This window comes from Ambystoma mexicanum, chromosome 10 (genome assembly GCF_040938575.1).
Source record: "Ambystoma mexicanum isolate Mex_15411 chromosome 10, UKY_AmexF1_1, whole genome shotgun sequence".
Lineage (NCBI taxonomy): Eukaryota > Metazoa > Chordata > Amphibia > Caudata > Ambystomatidae > Ambystoma > Ambystoma mexicanum.
This window is the reverse complement of record NC_090932.1, coordinates 1,594,198,868-1,594,214,358: the sequence shown is the minus strand read 5'-3', so window position 1 is coordinate 1,594,214,358 and position 15,491 is coordinate 1,594,198,868. Positions and strand designations below refer to the sequence as shown.

The window sequence follows — 15,491 nt, the reverse complement described above, 5'->3', positions numbered from 1 at the left end:
TTACACCTACTCTCTTCTGTATTTACTCACGCGGACTATAAGGCTCCTTCACAGCAGAAAAAAACTATCGGAGGGACTTTGACGTGTGAGGGATTTTGGGGTACACTACAGGTCATGTTAGGGATAGTGTTAGTCACGCCCATGTCGATGTCCCCTTTCGATCCCCGAAAGAAAGATGCAATACTCTACGATTACCACTAGATGTCAGACTACATGCATAGCATGTGAATCTAAGCAGATAAAATCATCAGAAATGCTATTGCGGTAACTAATGCACATCATACTTTAAAAAATAGAAGCAAACATCCATATTTTGAGTGCTTCTTGAAACCACCCTGCTCTGCCTTGCCTTCTCAACTGCTATCATCTCAGGGTGAGTTTTGGAAATGTGAAGGAAACCCTACTGTGTCTGTGGATTAGCGAAGGTCAAGAGAATTCATCCAAATAAGTTTTGAGTGATTTGCCAGGGTGCTTTCTATGTCTGTGCCAAATCCTGTGGTCCAATTGGAGTAATTGAAGATTTGGTTACTCTGTCATTTCTACCTACTTATGCCTCATATCACATATGTTTCAGACCAGTTGCAATTACTTGAACCAATAGTTGGGAAGTAGTGAATTTGTTTAGCTTAAGTCATTACAAATTATATGCACCAGAGCTGCAACAGCCCTTTTATTCCTTAATGTAAGAATTGTGTTATGGGGGTCACAAGGGTGCAATGCTGATACTAACCATGTTTGGATTACATCATAGTTCTATGGCAGTACTGCTATTAAGTCTCTAAGGTTCTTGTTCATTCACGCATTACAAAACACTTAGGCCAAATTGTTCTTAAGTGCTTCTTTGGGTTTGACTTCTGATGGACACGGAAGCCAAATACACAGGGTGGTCGCCCTAATTGTTGGCTCTGTATCACTGGTCGGATTAGATGATCAATGTGACCCACTGTTGTTCTGCTCCCTTTGCAGATTGTGGATGTCTTCATGGAAAATAGCCTGATCCAACAGTGTACTGCTTTCCTTCTGGACGCCCTGAAGAATAACCGCCCTGCCGAGGGGCACCTGCAAACCCGGCTGCTAGAGATGAACCTCATTCATGCACCACAGGTAAATTTGATTGGGGAGCATGTGGCCATTGCAACTTAAGTAAAGCCATATTTTCAGAGGTGCTAACTTTTCTGATTTCCTTTTGCAATAACTTCCAATTGTACATGTATGCTACATTATCGTAACTGAATCGCTGCACATTACCATAGGAGGACATTTTCGCTATGCGTTTTGAGCTTGAGTTGTGCATTATATTATGCAAAAGCAGCCTAAAAACATGCTGCTTGCCTGATGTTTTGAACTACATATCCCATGATCAGTCTACTTTGACTATGGTGGCTCAGGCTGTTGGGAATTGTAGTGCAATACCCTTGGAGATCCATGGTTGTAGACACCCGGTTAGGAAAAATGTTGCTTATACATTGCTTTAGGAGATACTGTAATTAAGTGGTGCATTGCGTTTAAGGACAGGAATTGCAACGGGATGACATCTCTATTCTGTTTATTTTCATTCATGTAAGCAGAACAAAATAGACTAATCAAAAGAGGAAATAGTGTTCCTTCACAGTAGGCAGTACTTCTGTTGTGCCAGGCACATTACACTGTATGAATGTTCCTTTAAGGAACACCAACCACTTGGCTACATATTAAAATCATTCAAGCTAATTTGTTTTTTGTGATGCTGAAATAAACTTCATACACAAGGTTGCCATGGATCATGTTCTTGATTAAGTTTAACTTCGATGCAACTGTCTGGCTTCTAAAAAAAAACCTGAAATTATAAACTGTCATAAAGTAATAGTGGCATTAAACAGGAGTAAAGCACTCTTCAGGTTTCACAACAGATTTGTACAACCAAAAGTGTTATTTAGTATTACATTTGCAAGCATAGTATGACAAACGCGTTATTAAGATGGGTTCAGAGAGTGGGTTCTTCTTTACTTATGATGTTGGGAAAATCATATATTCAGAGCGTGTGTATTCATGGGGAGGAAAGGAAAGCAATCTGCACTTGGTGTGAGAGGCAATCGTTATTTTAACTTTGATGTTTGGTAACTTATATACTACAAGCTCTTGTGTTCTTTAGAGAGAGAAATACATTTGCAAATGGTTATAGGTGTATATTGAAGGGTTCAGTACAGTTCCTGTCACCTTTGAAGAGTCCGCGTTGGCTGGTGATTTGGGGGTGTAAAACATTTTCTTTTTGCAACTGTCCCTCCCATAGTTTTCAATGGAACCCTTTCTTCATTGCCCCATTTTTGATTCTGACGTGACTTTTTGAAGGGAAGTAAAGCTGTCTGCTTCACTGTCCTTGCATTTTGCTCCTTCAGACTGTCTGCACTAGGAAACTGTTTCTTATTTTGATTCTTATTTGTAATATTGAACACAGTGCAGTGGGGATATATTTGTATCACCCTATCCTTTTACAGAGATGATTTTTGGTTACTTCTACATGTGCCTAAAGACAAGCTGGTGGCAGCAGTTACATTTTTACCATTTTGTGTTATTTCAAGTGTGCAGATTCACGTTTCATCCAAGCACTGATCGGCAATCCAAGGCTTGATCTCTTGAAAGTGCATGACCTTATTTGGGAGGTGCCAGCCTCAGGTCAGGAAAGCGGGCAAAAACCAAATGGCACAAAGGACAGGGCTTGTACCATGAGGAACTGCCATTTTGAGTATATGGTATTCAAGTGGCATTGTGATAATGCACGACGGTGCACCAGGAATAAAATGTAGAACATGGTTTACTGACCGATACAATGATAGTCTGGGGTACACATTTGAAGTTGAATGCTACTAGCTATCTATAAAGTCACTTGGCACAACCATTCTACTCATTTGCACGCACCATTATTTACTAGCCAATGAATAGTGCAAATTAAGAGCCCTGGTAAAATGTCAAACAAAGGGATATTGGAGAAACTCTCCCTGCACTGGCAGCCATAGTAAATAACCAGTGGGCTACTATAGGACAACATACTAAAAGGAGCATTGGCAAGCCTAGCTGTTTGGGCATTTGTGTGTGAATGGGATCCATATTTTCCAGATATTACCATAATGGTACTACTTCACCATATGAAGGCGACAGTTGGCAAATGGTGATGGTACCTGTACATATTATGGAAGTATTGAGAGAAAAAAGCTCATACACACAGAACTAAACGGTGCATTAATGACAGAATGCCTGCATGAACATGCAGCACCTAACGGACTAATCATCCGTATAGAACCGCGTATCTTCCTGGACAATCTCCAGTTAAGAAAAGACTGTTCATTTATAGCGAATAACTGTATGAGAGATTGGCTCATTCTAATTATAAACTCTGCCAAGTTAGCTGACCAACTGCTGCGAGACCTAACAGAAAAGAGCGATGCTCTAAAAACCAAGGTAGCACTTGATATTTATAACAAGTTGGCAGCAGTGGAGGTGACTCTGAAAGAATTTAGAGATGTGAATCTCAATAAAAAGATCCTGAAATTAAAGGAAGTTTTGACGGCCTTCTCTCATGTTGAAGTCTATCCTTATGTGGCTGAGGATTATTTCTCAGACTAAGCTGTACCGGCGAGACGCAGCTAAGATAAGGTTCCAAAATTTCCAGAGAGATACAACACGACAAAGGACAGGATCATCTACCTTTTCAAGCAATAGTTTGCATGACGATGCACTGTCTGGCTGGCGAGTACAGTTTAGTGGCACCAGACAAGGAGGTGCTCCCTCAGGCCCTAATTCTCCTTTTTTAGGACAACGCGGCACTAGGCGAGCCAAGCCACACTGGCAGAACCAATCACCCAGGGTGACCCGCAGCAGAGGGGAGGGGATTGCTTCAACCAATCGTTTCCTAATAGTCAACCTATCCATACACATCCTGACGACTGCGAAAAAAGAGGTTCTACAAAAAGGTCTCTTGTTAGTTCCCACAGCGTGTTATTATCCTTTTCAAACTAGGATTGAGCTGACTCTAATCCTTTTCAAACTGGGATTTGTAGAAATTACTGGACCAGATCAAATATAAATATGTTGAGTGAAGTGTTGACAGAATGGCGGGAAGATGTGTTTATGTATGAATCTTTATAATATAGCAAATGATGCGAAGGAGCACAATTTATTCCTGCATAGGCAGCATAATGTTATGTAGCTTGTCCCAAACGGAACCCAGCCATGCCAGAAGGAAGAACTGCAGCATCCCTTTTAAGTAACAGTTTTGGATGAGCTCTGCCCCTATCCTGTAACCAAGTCAAGAGTATTTGAGCTCCAGGCCCAGCACCAGCCTTCAGGACCTGGGAGCCAGCAAAGGAAGACAGGATGCTGGTCAGAATGGCAGAGTCCTCTGCCATTCCCCCAATCCTCAGCTTTGTAAAGATTAAAGTTTATCTCTTGCAAGATAGACTCATGGCATTAATTCCCTAGAGGGGTGCATTTACTCTGGTTTGAGCGTGATCAGGGGGTACCCCAATGTATTTAAGGGGTACAAGTATGGCCTACCTTTCAGTGGTGACGACGCAACATGTTGCTTAGTTTCTTGCCCCCACACTTTGCGAAGCCCCAGGCAGGCCAGCCACGCCCCTCTATAGTGATCAGACTACTAACTCAAAACACCCATGTATCCTGAGCGACTTTAGTAGAAGCCTTTTTAAAAGAAATACCTTCTGCTCACTGAAGCAGGGCATGGCTCCAGTCAGGCCAGCATGGGGACTTCGTAACCGGAGGAGAAACTCAAGTGAATAACGCCCACGTGAGTGTACTCTTACTAGTGATAACAAAATGGGAACATGTATGTATGGTATTAAGGTGATGTGAATGGTGTTATGGTGATGTGAATGGTATTGTGATGTGGATGTTGTACGAGGTCAATGGAATAGATGTAATGGGACCTTTGGTGATGTATAAAATAGGACTTTTGGTGATAACAAATAAGATTGGATAGAGATTGGATTTCAGGTAATGTTTAAAGGAGTAGATTGGATAAATAGTGGGTCATGTATTGAAATTGTCATGTATTTCTGTTTCTCTATTTTTTTATAATGGAACGGGAACCTCAGCATATATAAAAGACTGAGATGAAAGGGATCCCCAGCTTATAAGAACTGGGAGGTAAGAGATCCCCAGCCATAACCAGTTGGGAAGGTAGTACCACACATTATTCTTAAGACGATAAAAGCAATGAGTGGCATTAGGAAAGTAGTGGCTCGGTATAAAGAAATGGGCCTGGATTTTAGTCGATTATTTTTTGTATATTTTCTCTTGCTGTCTTTTGTGATAAAAAAAGGAAAGAAGGTGGATGAGTCGCTGTGTGTGTGTGTGTGTGTGAAATCAAAGTGAGAAAAAGGGGGTGAGGGGGAAAAAGTGGGTTGATCTGTATTTTTGAAGCACGTGCAGCATAGCAGTAGGGTTTAAGTGAAGCATTAGGGACGCGCGTAACATTATGGAGGAAGAAACTCCAATAAAATACATGCATAGGATTCTGCCACTGTGTTGTGACTAAGTAAACAATTGATAGTAGAAACAAAGGAAGGGGATGTCCTGCTCCTGGCCAGAGCAGGGCTCCCATAACCGAAACATGCTAGAAAAAATGTCCATCTTTGTAGCAGTAAAATATAAAGGGACCAAGTCCCAAAAAAGAGAGGAGATTCTAGATCTCTGTCAATTAGTTGAGGATATGGAAGATCAGGAAGGAAAAAGAGATCCAATGTAAGGGGATATACCTCATAACGCCGAAACCTACAGTAGGGTATATAAACCAGTCTATTATTCTCCAGTGGTAGAGAGTGTCAACACGATTAGCAACTGGGGGGTGGGGGGAGACTCGAGAGCTTTTGCACCTCCATATAACCCACAAGCTCTAATATACCTGTAGTATTGGTGTACCCAGAGAGGTCCACAAGTAGACCTAGACAGCGAGTTAAGAACATTACAGGGAAGTTTGGTCAGGTTACAAGAACCTGAAGAAGCATCAGCAGAAATAAGGGTACCGGTACAGAAAATAGGGGATTGGAAGTCAGGAGATTTTTTGTTTAGGTTTAACCCTGAGGCAATAAGAAATGCTTGTGTTGAAAACATGGATGGGCAGAAGGTATGCACAGTCCTGGGACAAGAACTAGAACTAACAAGGGAAAATGGAGGGGCAGATCAAGGTGGTAGAAATAATGACTAGGCAGGGCAAGAAGCAGATCAAAGAGAGGAGGCGGTGAGAATCCCATCCCTGTCACAGGAGGCAGTGATGAGGGCCAACCAAGAAATGGATCAGATCTAGTAGTTCAAGATCAGAAGAATACTAAAGGGGTAGAAAACAAAATAGATATGCAGATGCCTCTAATACATAAAGAAGTAGGGATAACGCAGTATGTGCCATGGCCTCAAATGGTCAAACATAATTTGACTAAAGCTCTCCTGAGCTTATAGATGGAGCTAGTACATGGATCTAGGGGTAGCCTTAGCACTAGGAGACTTTAAGAGTTTACTGGTCACCATAGTTGGGGACCTGGCTGGGGACATATGGGCAAGGGCTGGGGTAAGTCTTGCAGATAATGAACATGATTGAGCAGACTTTGAGGTAAGGGTATGGGATGCCCTATGAAGGATGTACCCAGATACCCCTGACTCACATTCTTTAATGCAGTGCACAAGGGTGATGATGAGGACCCAGTTAGGTTTATTTTTAAGTTACAGGAGAGTTGACAGTACTATTTTTCTATTTTATTGTAAAGAGGGGACTACCAAAATAGGTCCAGAAGGCACTAGATGACATTGTTGGAATTGAAGCCAAAGGGTGGGAAGAGATACAAAGTATAATAGTCCACAATTGTAAGAGAATCAAGGAGCAGGAGCAGGACAGGGAGACAGCCCAGAAGCGGCAAACTGACGAGGCAAAACTAGTGGTAAAGAAACTAAATAAGGTTATCGTCCAAGCACCAGTGACGGCACCTGCTCAGGGCGAAAGGACAGGAGATACTCAACAAATGGGGAATGCCACAACTGCAGCACTATGGGGTGAAGGAGGGCAGGGACAATGGGGTGAGGATGGGGACAGTACCCCAACCCACAGTGGCAGTATGAAGGAGCACCAAGGGGAACAGGAGGATTTTGAGGAGCAGGAGGCTTTGGGAGGATAGGGTCCCGGTGAGGTGGATTGGGAACATCACAGTGCTGGTATTCGGGGAAATGGGGGGCATTTCTCAAGAAAGTGCAGGAACAGGCCTGGGATGAGATTTAATTATGGGCCATCACCTCCAGGGAAGGGATTCCAAGAGCATCAAGGAAGGAGACAACAGCAATTTGGGCAAGGGGGTCAAAATCAGTTCCTTTATGGGGCTGACCGACAAGGGCAACAACTACAGCAGGGTGAGGGAACACAATTAAACAGAATGGCAGGGGTAATAGGCGCCCCATTCCAAGGAGTTACAATGACAGGGGCAGCGCTTTTTCATTCCCCGGGACAAATGCATGTTCTGATTAGGACAGCCCACAGAAAGCACTTGCATGTCCAATCCTATTGATAACCGCACACCCTGAAGAGGAGCCATTGGTGGAAGAGGAAATGGGAAACAAGCAATTTTATATTTATGGTAGATTCAGGTGCAACTAAATCCTGCATCACGAAGGGGAACTTTCAATTATCGGTTAAAACTCTTTACATGCAGGGATTCTCTGGGGCTATTTCTACAGTTCCATAGACTGAGGAGCTGGATATAAAAGTGGGAGGGGAGGTAGTACAAGCCCCCACTTTTATATTCAGAGTTCCCCAGTGAACTTGTTGGGTAGGGTTCTGCTCAGTACAATTAATATAATTGCATTATTCACAGATCAAGGGGTAGTGCGTTCCACTCCAGGGATGTGTATAACTCGAGCACTGGTAATAATCAATTCAATAGCAAGGGAATCAGTAGTACATGGGGTTCCTGTGGTCCCAGATATATTAGTTGTTATGATATTAAGGTATTTGTAAATGCAGTGCCTCAAATTGTGATGGTGTTGGCAAGTACCTACAGATTTTATATTCCGACACATGGTGCCACCCGAGATGGTGGCAGGGACAATATTGTCATTAGATTTGCAAGGACTAGTAGTATCAGACAAAAGAGTAGTCCTAATTGGAACAGATCAGGATGGGTGCGAGTGGCGCACAATATTATGTATAGACCAGACAGTGTAATTAAAGAAAATGACTGAGTTATTCGAGGACGGTGAACAAAATGGGGAGATTTTGGAAATCTGCATCCCCTGCGATGATATGGTGCAGTATAGGGAGGTACAGTGTCCCCTGATGACAGGGGTAACTCAGATGTTTTTATTTTTTGAGGAGGACATGTGATATGTGCCAGCATAATTATGGACTGTTAATCCACATGATGTTGGGTTACTGAGAGTTGTGACCCCAGTACAGATTACATTGAAGTCAGGTGCTTGGCACAATCATCCAGTATGTGGATGATCGGTTGGGATGTAGTGAAAATAAACATCAGTGCAGGAGGGGTTCTGTTGCATTAATGCAATTGATGGCTCTCAAAGGGTACAAGGCAGATGCAAAGAAGCTACAATACTGCCAAGAGGAGGGACAATGCTTGGAACAACTCATTTTTGTAATTGGAAAAAAAATGTATCGGGCGGCGGTAGTACGCACAGCCACCTAGGCTCAGTACAGTGAATGAGATTTAGCAGTTTTTTGGGCTTATGTAATTATTGTAGGGCATGGATCCTAGACTACGCAGTTACACAAGGCCACTGTTACAAAGTCTCAGACAGAGGACTAAAAAGTACATTTGAATGGACTGACAAAATGACTAGACAATTTGTGGCCCCTGTTTTAGCAAGTCCGGATTATATATAGGAGTTTTATTTATTTTCCCACTCTGATGAACGGCTCATGTATTGATGGAAGGAGACATATTATATGGTGATGGGTCATAAATAATTGACCAGGGGATGGGACCGAAGCACATAGGGGTGGTAGTAGGACTCGCGCTCTGGCGTTCGCTCTGGCTCTGAAGATGGCTGACCAACAAAGTAACTTGTTCCAGGGACTATGTATTACATAAGGTACTATGGTTTGTATGACACTGGTTGGGGATGTTGGAGTGGATGAAGGGATGTTTGTTATATAGGGTGGCCATATAAATGGGGGTGAGGGGGTAGGGAGAAGGACAGTTGGAAAATAATGCTAGTATAAATATATGTTTGAAACCAACACAATCACAAAATGTCTCACTTTTTGCTGGCTACTGCTACATGTTTTTCTTAGACGAATGAAACGGGAGTATGAGTGACGTATGATTTATATAAGGGGTTGGGCTTTGACATTTGACGTCCAGAATGTAGAAACATTTAATAGTTGGTACTCGGATATGCGCATTACAGGAAGGAATATAATCAATAAAATATGTTACTGTGTGCACTTATCCCGCACACATCAGGGGCTCTTATGGTTTCTAGTTCCACATTCTCTCCCAATTAGAGGCACAATGCTAGATTCATCTTGCACTATACGGGATAAAGGGCACTTTCCAGGCACATGTTGTGCAGTTGAGGAGCATTGATCTAGACCCAGCGTAATGCAAAGGCAACACAAAATATCGCCACTGTCTACAAGGACCATATTTCTCCTTGGGAGATTACTCAAATGACAATGACAAATGGCAGGGCACCACAGTGATCTGCCTGACAGATGGGCTGATAGAGTACAGCGGAGAAGCAATATCCCAAATGGAGACACTGTGTGCAAATATGGTCCCAACACACAAGGCTGACACGGATTGAAACAATGAAGAAGCCAATGTGAATAAATAGAGCCCAAAACCTTTAACTTTATTTGAGCAATGAAGGAACAGTGCCTGGTGGCACACACACACTGCAATCACACTCTTGTGATCCCTGGTATGATGAAAGGTACAGCAGCGGTGATGGATTAGTACTGGGTTTGTGGCGGACAAGCCTACCTGCAACTCCTACGACTCAGACCTCGTCACCCTTAAACGCAAGTGCGGGGTGGCCGAGAGGAAATGCAGTGCTTCATGTACATCCTCTGACAAACTGGCCTGCCGCTTGTTGCAAAGGCAATACCGTCTCTGTCCTTACCATGAAGAGAGCTCATATCCAAACTCGGATCTCTGCGGCATCTAACAACTCGGCTGAACTCTTTAAAATCTGCAAGGAACTGGCCAATCCTGCTGCAGTCTCTACCTCTACTGTCTCTTCCCAGGCCCTCTGCACGGCACTGGCTTCTCACTTCATCTCTAAAACTCCTATATATATATATATATCCTGTCCTCTCTCCTCCTATCCTCTACCCCCCCCACCCCTCCCCATTCACTGCTTTTCCTCTGGCCCTTCTGCAGCCACCTCTCCTCCCTCCTTCTCTGCCTTTCCTTTGTTTTCTGCTGACAAGGTTGCTAGACAAGTCCAATCTGTGAAAGTCTTGTTGAAACAGGTTCACCCCTGTTCCTCAAACTATCAAGGACCACATTGACTCCCTGGCTCCTGCCCTGGCTGATTTCTGCAATCACCCCTTCGCCGCTGGAGTCTTCCCACCCCCCCGAAGCACTCCCTTGTGCACCCTCTCCTTAAAGCCTCTGCCGATCCCTCCTACCCGTCTAACTATCGCTCAATCTCCATCACTCCCTTCTTGGGCAGGCTCCTGGAGAAACTGGCCATCTCCCAGCTTAATCTCCACACTGAATCTGTTGGTTGTCTTCATGATCATCAGTCTGGCTTCAGAGCTGCCAGAAGCACGGAAACTGCTCTCCTGAACATCCGTGAAGACCTGCTTTCCAACCTGGACTCTAACTCTCCTTGCATCCTCATCTTTCTTGATCTCTCTTCTGCCTTTGACACGGTCAACCATACCATCCTGCTCAAAAGTCTCTGTGATAACCTGGGTATCACTGGTCAGGCTCTGCTGTGGCTGACTTCTTTCCTCTCTGACCGACCCTCCCAGGTCCATCTCCGGTCCTTCCTCTCTATCTTTTTCTCTAGCTGTGGTGCCCCCCAGGGGTCTGACCTCTCTCACTGGCGCTCCTTGCCCACCGCATCACTGCTCTCTGCCCCAACTTTCAGTGCTCTGCGGATGACACCCAACTCATTTTCAGACTACCCTTGGCCTCTTCCTCTCCTTCCCTGATCTGACTCTGTCTGCTATCCAGGTGTGGTGTGCCACCAATGACCTCTGCCTTAAAGCCAGTAAGACTGAGATTCTCCTAATCAGCACACCCACCTCCTCCTTCCCTGTAGCCCTTTGGCCGGCCTCTCTTGGCCCTCTTCCTGCTCCCGCCTGCAAGGCTAAAAACCCCAGAGTCATCTTCGACTCCACACACTCCTTCTCTCTTCACATCTCTGACGTCTCTAAGAAGTCACACTACCAGCTGCACCTCCTCAGAGGTATTCTTCCTTTCCTCTCCTTCCCCTAGAAGCTCAGTCTCCAGAGCTCTGGTTCTCTCTAGGCTGGACTATTGCAACAGCCTCTTTCTAAATCTGCCTGCTTCTACTCTCCGCCCTCTGAAACTTATCCAGAACAGGACTGCAAGACTTGTCCTTGGCCTCAAGCCCAGGGATCGTAGCTCTCCAGGACTGAAATGTCTGCACTGGCTCCCAGTGGCTACGAGGATTAAGTTAAAAACCCTCTGCATCGTCCACAAGGCCTTCTGGGGCCTCCATACCTTCAACTCTCTCAACCTAAATGTCTTCCTTCTCGTGCTCATCCCCTCCAACTCCCTCAGGGTCAGTCGCTTCTCCAAGCAATGAGTTGGTGGTAGATCTTTCCTCGGCTGGTGCCTCCCTCTGGAACAGCCTGCCTGCCTCCCTTAAGCTTGAAGAGAACCATCTCCGGTTCTGGAAGCACCTCAAAACCTTTCTTTGCTTCTGCTTTTTCTCCTTCTCTCCTCTGCTGACGACCTCGCTGTATCCTGTACTGCACTGGCTACTTGGACATCCTATGATCTCAGGCCCAGATCCCTCCCCCGCCAGCGTCTCTCACCCGCACTGCCCACCTGGCAACCCCCGAACTTGGGGACTGTTTCTGTATCCCTACAGTCCCCCTACCAGTACCCTGATGTCCGCACTTACCCATGCCCTTGCCACATGCGGGCCGTCACTTCCTTATTGCTATCATGTACTGCACTATCCCTGCCCCCTTCCCACGCACTTGCGCGATCCGAATGTCACTTGGCCTAGTAGGATCGTTGTCCGTCCGTCCTCCCTTTGTTTCCCCACCCTTGCCTCGTCGCGCCTTGAAGCACTTGTGCATAGTCGGGTTATAAATGCCATATCATATATATCTTGGAGGGGCAAGTGTTAACTGGTCACCTTGCACTCAGGGCTACTAGTAATCATGGAGGAACACCTGAAAGGAGAAAAAATGCCTGTCGAGGTGCCATCAGCCACTCTAGCACCTAAAGAAGCTTTCAGATCGCACAATAATTTGCTATGCTGTCAGAAAAAAGACTATTTTAATGGCTGGAAAGAAGAGATCAAACTGTCTCAAAAGACTCTTCCACACTGCTCTTTTTAACTCAGCCGAGACTTTCTTTTCGGCTCCCGCGGTACAAGCAGCTGCTGCACTTTTCTACCCCCGGAGGATGCTGAGAATCGGTCCCTATCCCACATCATCAAGGCGGTGCACAATCTAGATGTTCAAATCAAGAAAGAAGGTGGTGTTCAGAACACAGACTGGCTATCACTTGTCTTTGATTTGGGTCTCGTCATGACTGGAGGTAGCAGTAAAAATACTGGTTCTTGTGATCATGTTCTTCCTAGTACCCTTCTGCACGTGCCAGTGGGGTCTCTGATGTGTTCCTATAGTCCCTAATATAATTGGGGATCTAAAATACCTTGCCATACAATAAACGGCAAAACTCAAACTAATATTTCTGGGGTTGTAGATATCTTTTATTTTATTTTTTTACATTTGTGAAGCGCCACACAGCCCAGAGGCATCGGGGCGCTGTTGCACGAAAATGACTTAGTTGCAATGCAGGGAGGGGTAGATCGAGGGTATTACAGCGAGATTGTGTCTACCCCTAGCCTGGAAAAAAGGACGTTTGCCTTTACAGAGGTTATACAGTTGACGGGGCCCAGGTGGGGTTTATACAAACAGCCTAGTTTTTATTGCTTTCCTGAAGCCCAGGTGGGATTTGATACCTCTGATCTTGGCGGGTAATCGGTTCCAGTTGGTGGTGGTGAGGACTGGGAAGCTAGCGTCCCCTGCTCTGGTTCTGATGCTCTTTGGAATTACTAGGCGGTTACTGTGGCTCGACCTGGTTGGTCTGTTAGAGGGAGGACCAGAGAATCTGAGTAAGGTAGCGCGATGCTGTCGACATTTGTGGGTGGGTGGGTGCGTGGGTGAGTGCCAGTGATTTGAAAAGGATCCATTCCTTGACCGGAAGCCAGTGGACAGATTTTCTGGTGGCTGAGATGTGGTCTCTTTTCGAGATTCCTGTGGCTGCTCTGAGGGCATTGTACTGCACCGTTTGAAGTTTTTTTATGTTTTTGGCTGAAGTGCCTAGTAGGAGTGCATTGCAGTAGTCTAGGCGGGAACCGATGATGGCTCTTGCGATGGTGAGGGAATTTTCCTGTGAGAGGAAGGGCCTTGCAGCAGTGATGAGTTTTGAGTGGTAGCCTGCTGCTGAAGAGATTGCGTTGACCTGTCTGTCCATGGTGAGGTTCGAGTCCAGGTAAACTCCAAGGGTATTGACTGCTTTGGAGACCGAGATGCGGCAATTGTCGATGATGGAGTAATATTGTGGCCCCATTTTATCGATTGTGGCTGGTGATCCGATGATGAGTAACTGTTTTTTCGCTGTTGAGGCAGAGCCAGTTTTCCGCCATCCAGGTTTGGATGGTGGTGTAAATGGACATGAGGGTTTTTTGGTCGGCTTCGTAGTCTCCGGTGAGAGGGATGAGGACTGGTTTGTTGTCCGCATAGTTGGTGTAAGTGATGCCCATTGCATCGAGCTATTTGAATAGTGACCTTGTGAAAAGGTTGTACAGTGTGGGGGATATGCAGGACCCCTGTGGGACACCGCATTTAATTAGATGTGGATGGGCGCAGGCTGTGTCCGAGAAGACTTTCATTTCTCTGCCCCTAAGGAAGGATGCTATCCAGGCGGTGGCTTCTGCTGAGAAATTGCCCGCTGTAGAAAGGTGGTGGCAGAGGGTGTCATGATTGACCAGGTCAAATGCCGCCGAAGGGTCGAGTAGAAGTAGGAGAGCTGGTTTGCCTACGTCTCTTAGGTCATCGATTTGGTTCTTAAGGTCCAGTAGTGCTGTTTCTGTGCCATGGTTTGCGCGGAAGCCAGATTGCCGGAGACCAAGTTGGTGATGAGCTTCTAGGTAGCTCTGAACTTGGAGGTATGCAGCTTTATCCAGGATCTTGAGAAGGAAGGGAATTGTAGTGATGGGCCTATAGTTCCCTGGTACCTTGGGGTCTAGTGTAGGTTTTTTTAGTAATGGGCGGACCCACGCTTCTTTGAGGCAGGATGGCACTTGGTTGTATTTGAACGATGCGTTGATGAAGGCTGTGAAAAACAGTACCAGTGCGGGGGCGCTGTCCTTGATGAGCTGGGCTGGACAGGAGTCGCCTTTGCAATTGGACGGTTTGATGGAGTTGAGTATGGTTAGGACTTCCTCTTCTGTAATCTCCTGGAACGAGAAGGCTGGGATTCCGGAAGTGGCGGTGTTCTGGTGTAGGTTGGATAGTTGTTGCGATAGGGCTTTTTGGTGACTGATGATTTTTTTCTTGCAGAGTATTCAGTTTGTTGAGCATGGCTTCTTGGATGTCGTTACACCATTCTTTGTTTTTATTCAAAGGGTATGAGGGGGGAGTCGGGGACTCCAATTCTCTGAAGATTGCAAAGATTTCTCTGGATCCTGATTTGGCGTTGGCGATCCTGGTATTGAAGGAGTTGGCTTTGGCCGCAATGATGGCGGATTTGTATTGTTTGGCAATGTCTTTAAAGGCTTGTTTAGTGATGTCATTGGGGTTAGTTTTCCATGCTATGAGAGCCAATCGTTTTTGTGAGCGTAGTTTCAGGAGATCCTGAGTGAACCAAGAGTTGTTTTTTTTTGGTGGGTTTAGCTTTCCTGTGTGCTAAGGGGGCGATGGTAATAATGGCGTTGTAGGTTGCTGCGCGTGTGTCCGGATTGTTGGTGAAAGGGTGTTTGAGTTCGGGAACCAGGAGGTGGGGCAGTAGTCTTCCCTTGGTTAGTTGCTTGGCGCTCCTGGTGAGGGCGGGCAGCAGAACTTCATGAGCAGTGGGTGGAGTTTTGGAGTAGTTGATATTGAAGTGGATAATGGAGTGATCCGACCATGGAATTGGAGAGATGATGGGTGTCGATACCTGACAGTTGTGTTAGGCGATCCAATCCAGGAAGCGGCCTTTGATATGTGTTGGTTTTAACACTTCTTGTTTGAAACCAAGTGTTGCGAGGGTGTTGTTGAAAGAAGCGGCATTCCTGTC

General features: G+C 45.4%; 1 protein-coding gene across 2 annotated transcripts in view; it reads left to right on the top strand.

Annotated features, from left to right (window-relative positions):
* Window positions 1-15,491, top strand: part of CLTCL1 (clathrin heavy chain like 1) — an 804,099-nt gene that overhangs the window by 386,862 nt on the left and 401,746 nt on the right. For both annotated transcript variants that reach the window (XM_069619951.1, XM_069619950.1), the window contains exon 11: window positions 967-1,104. In XM_069619951.1, coding sequence (XP_069476052.1) covers window positions 967-1,104 — 138 coding nt within the window. The remainder of the gene's footprint in view (window positions 1-966; window positions 1,105-15,491) is intronic.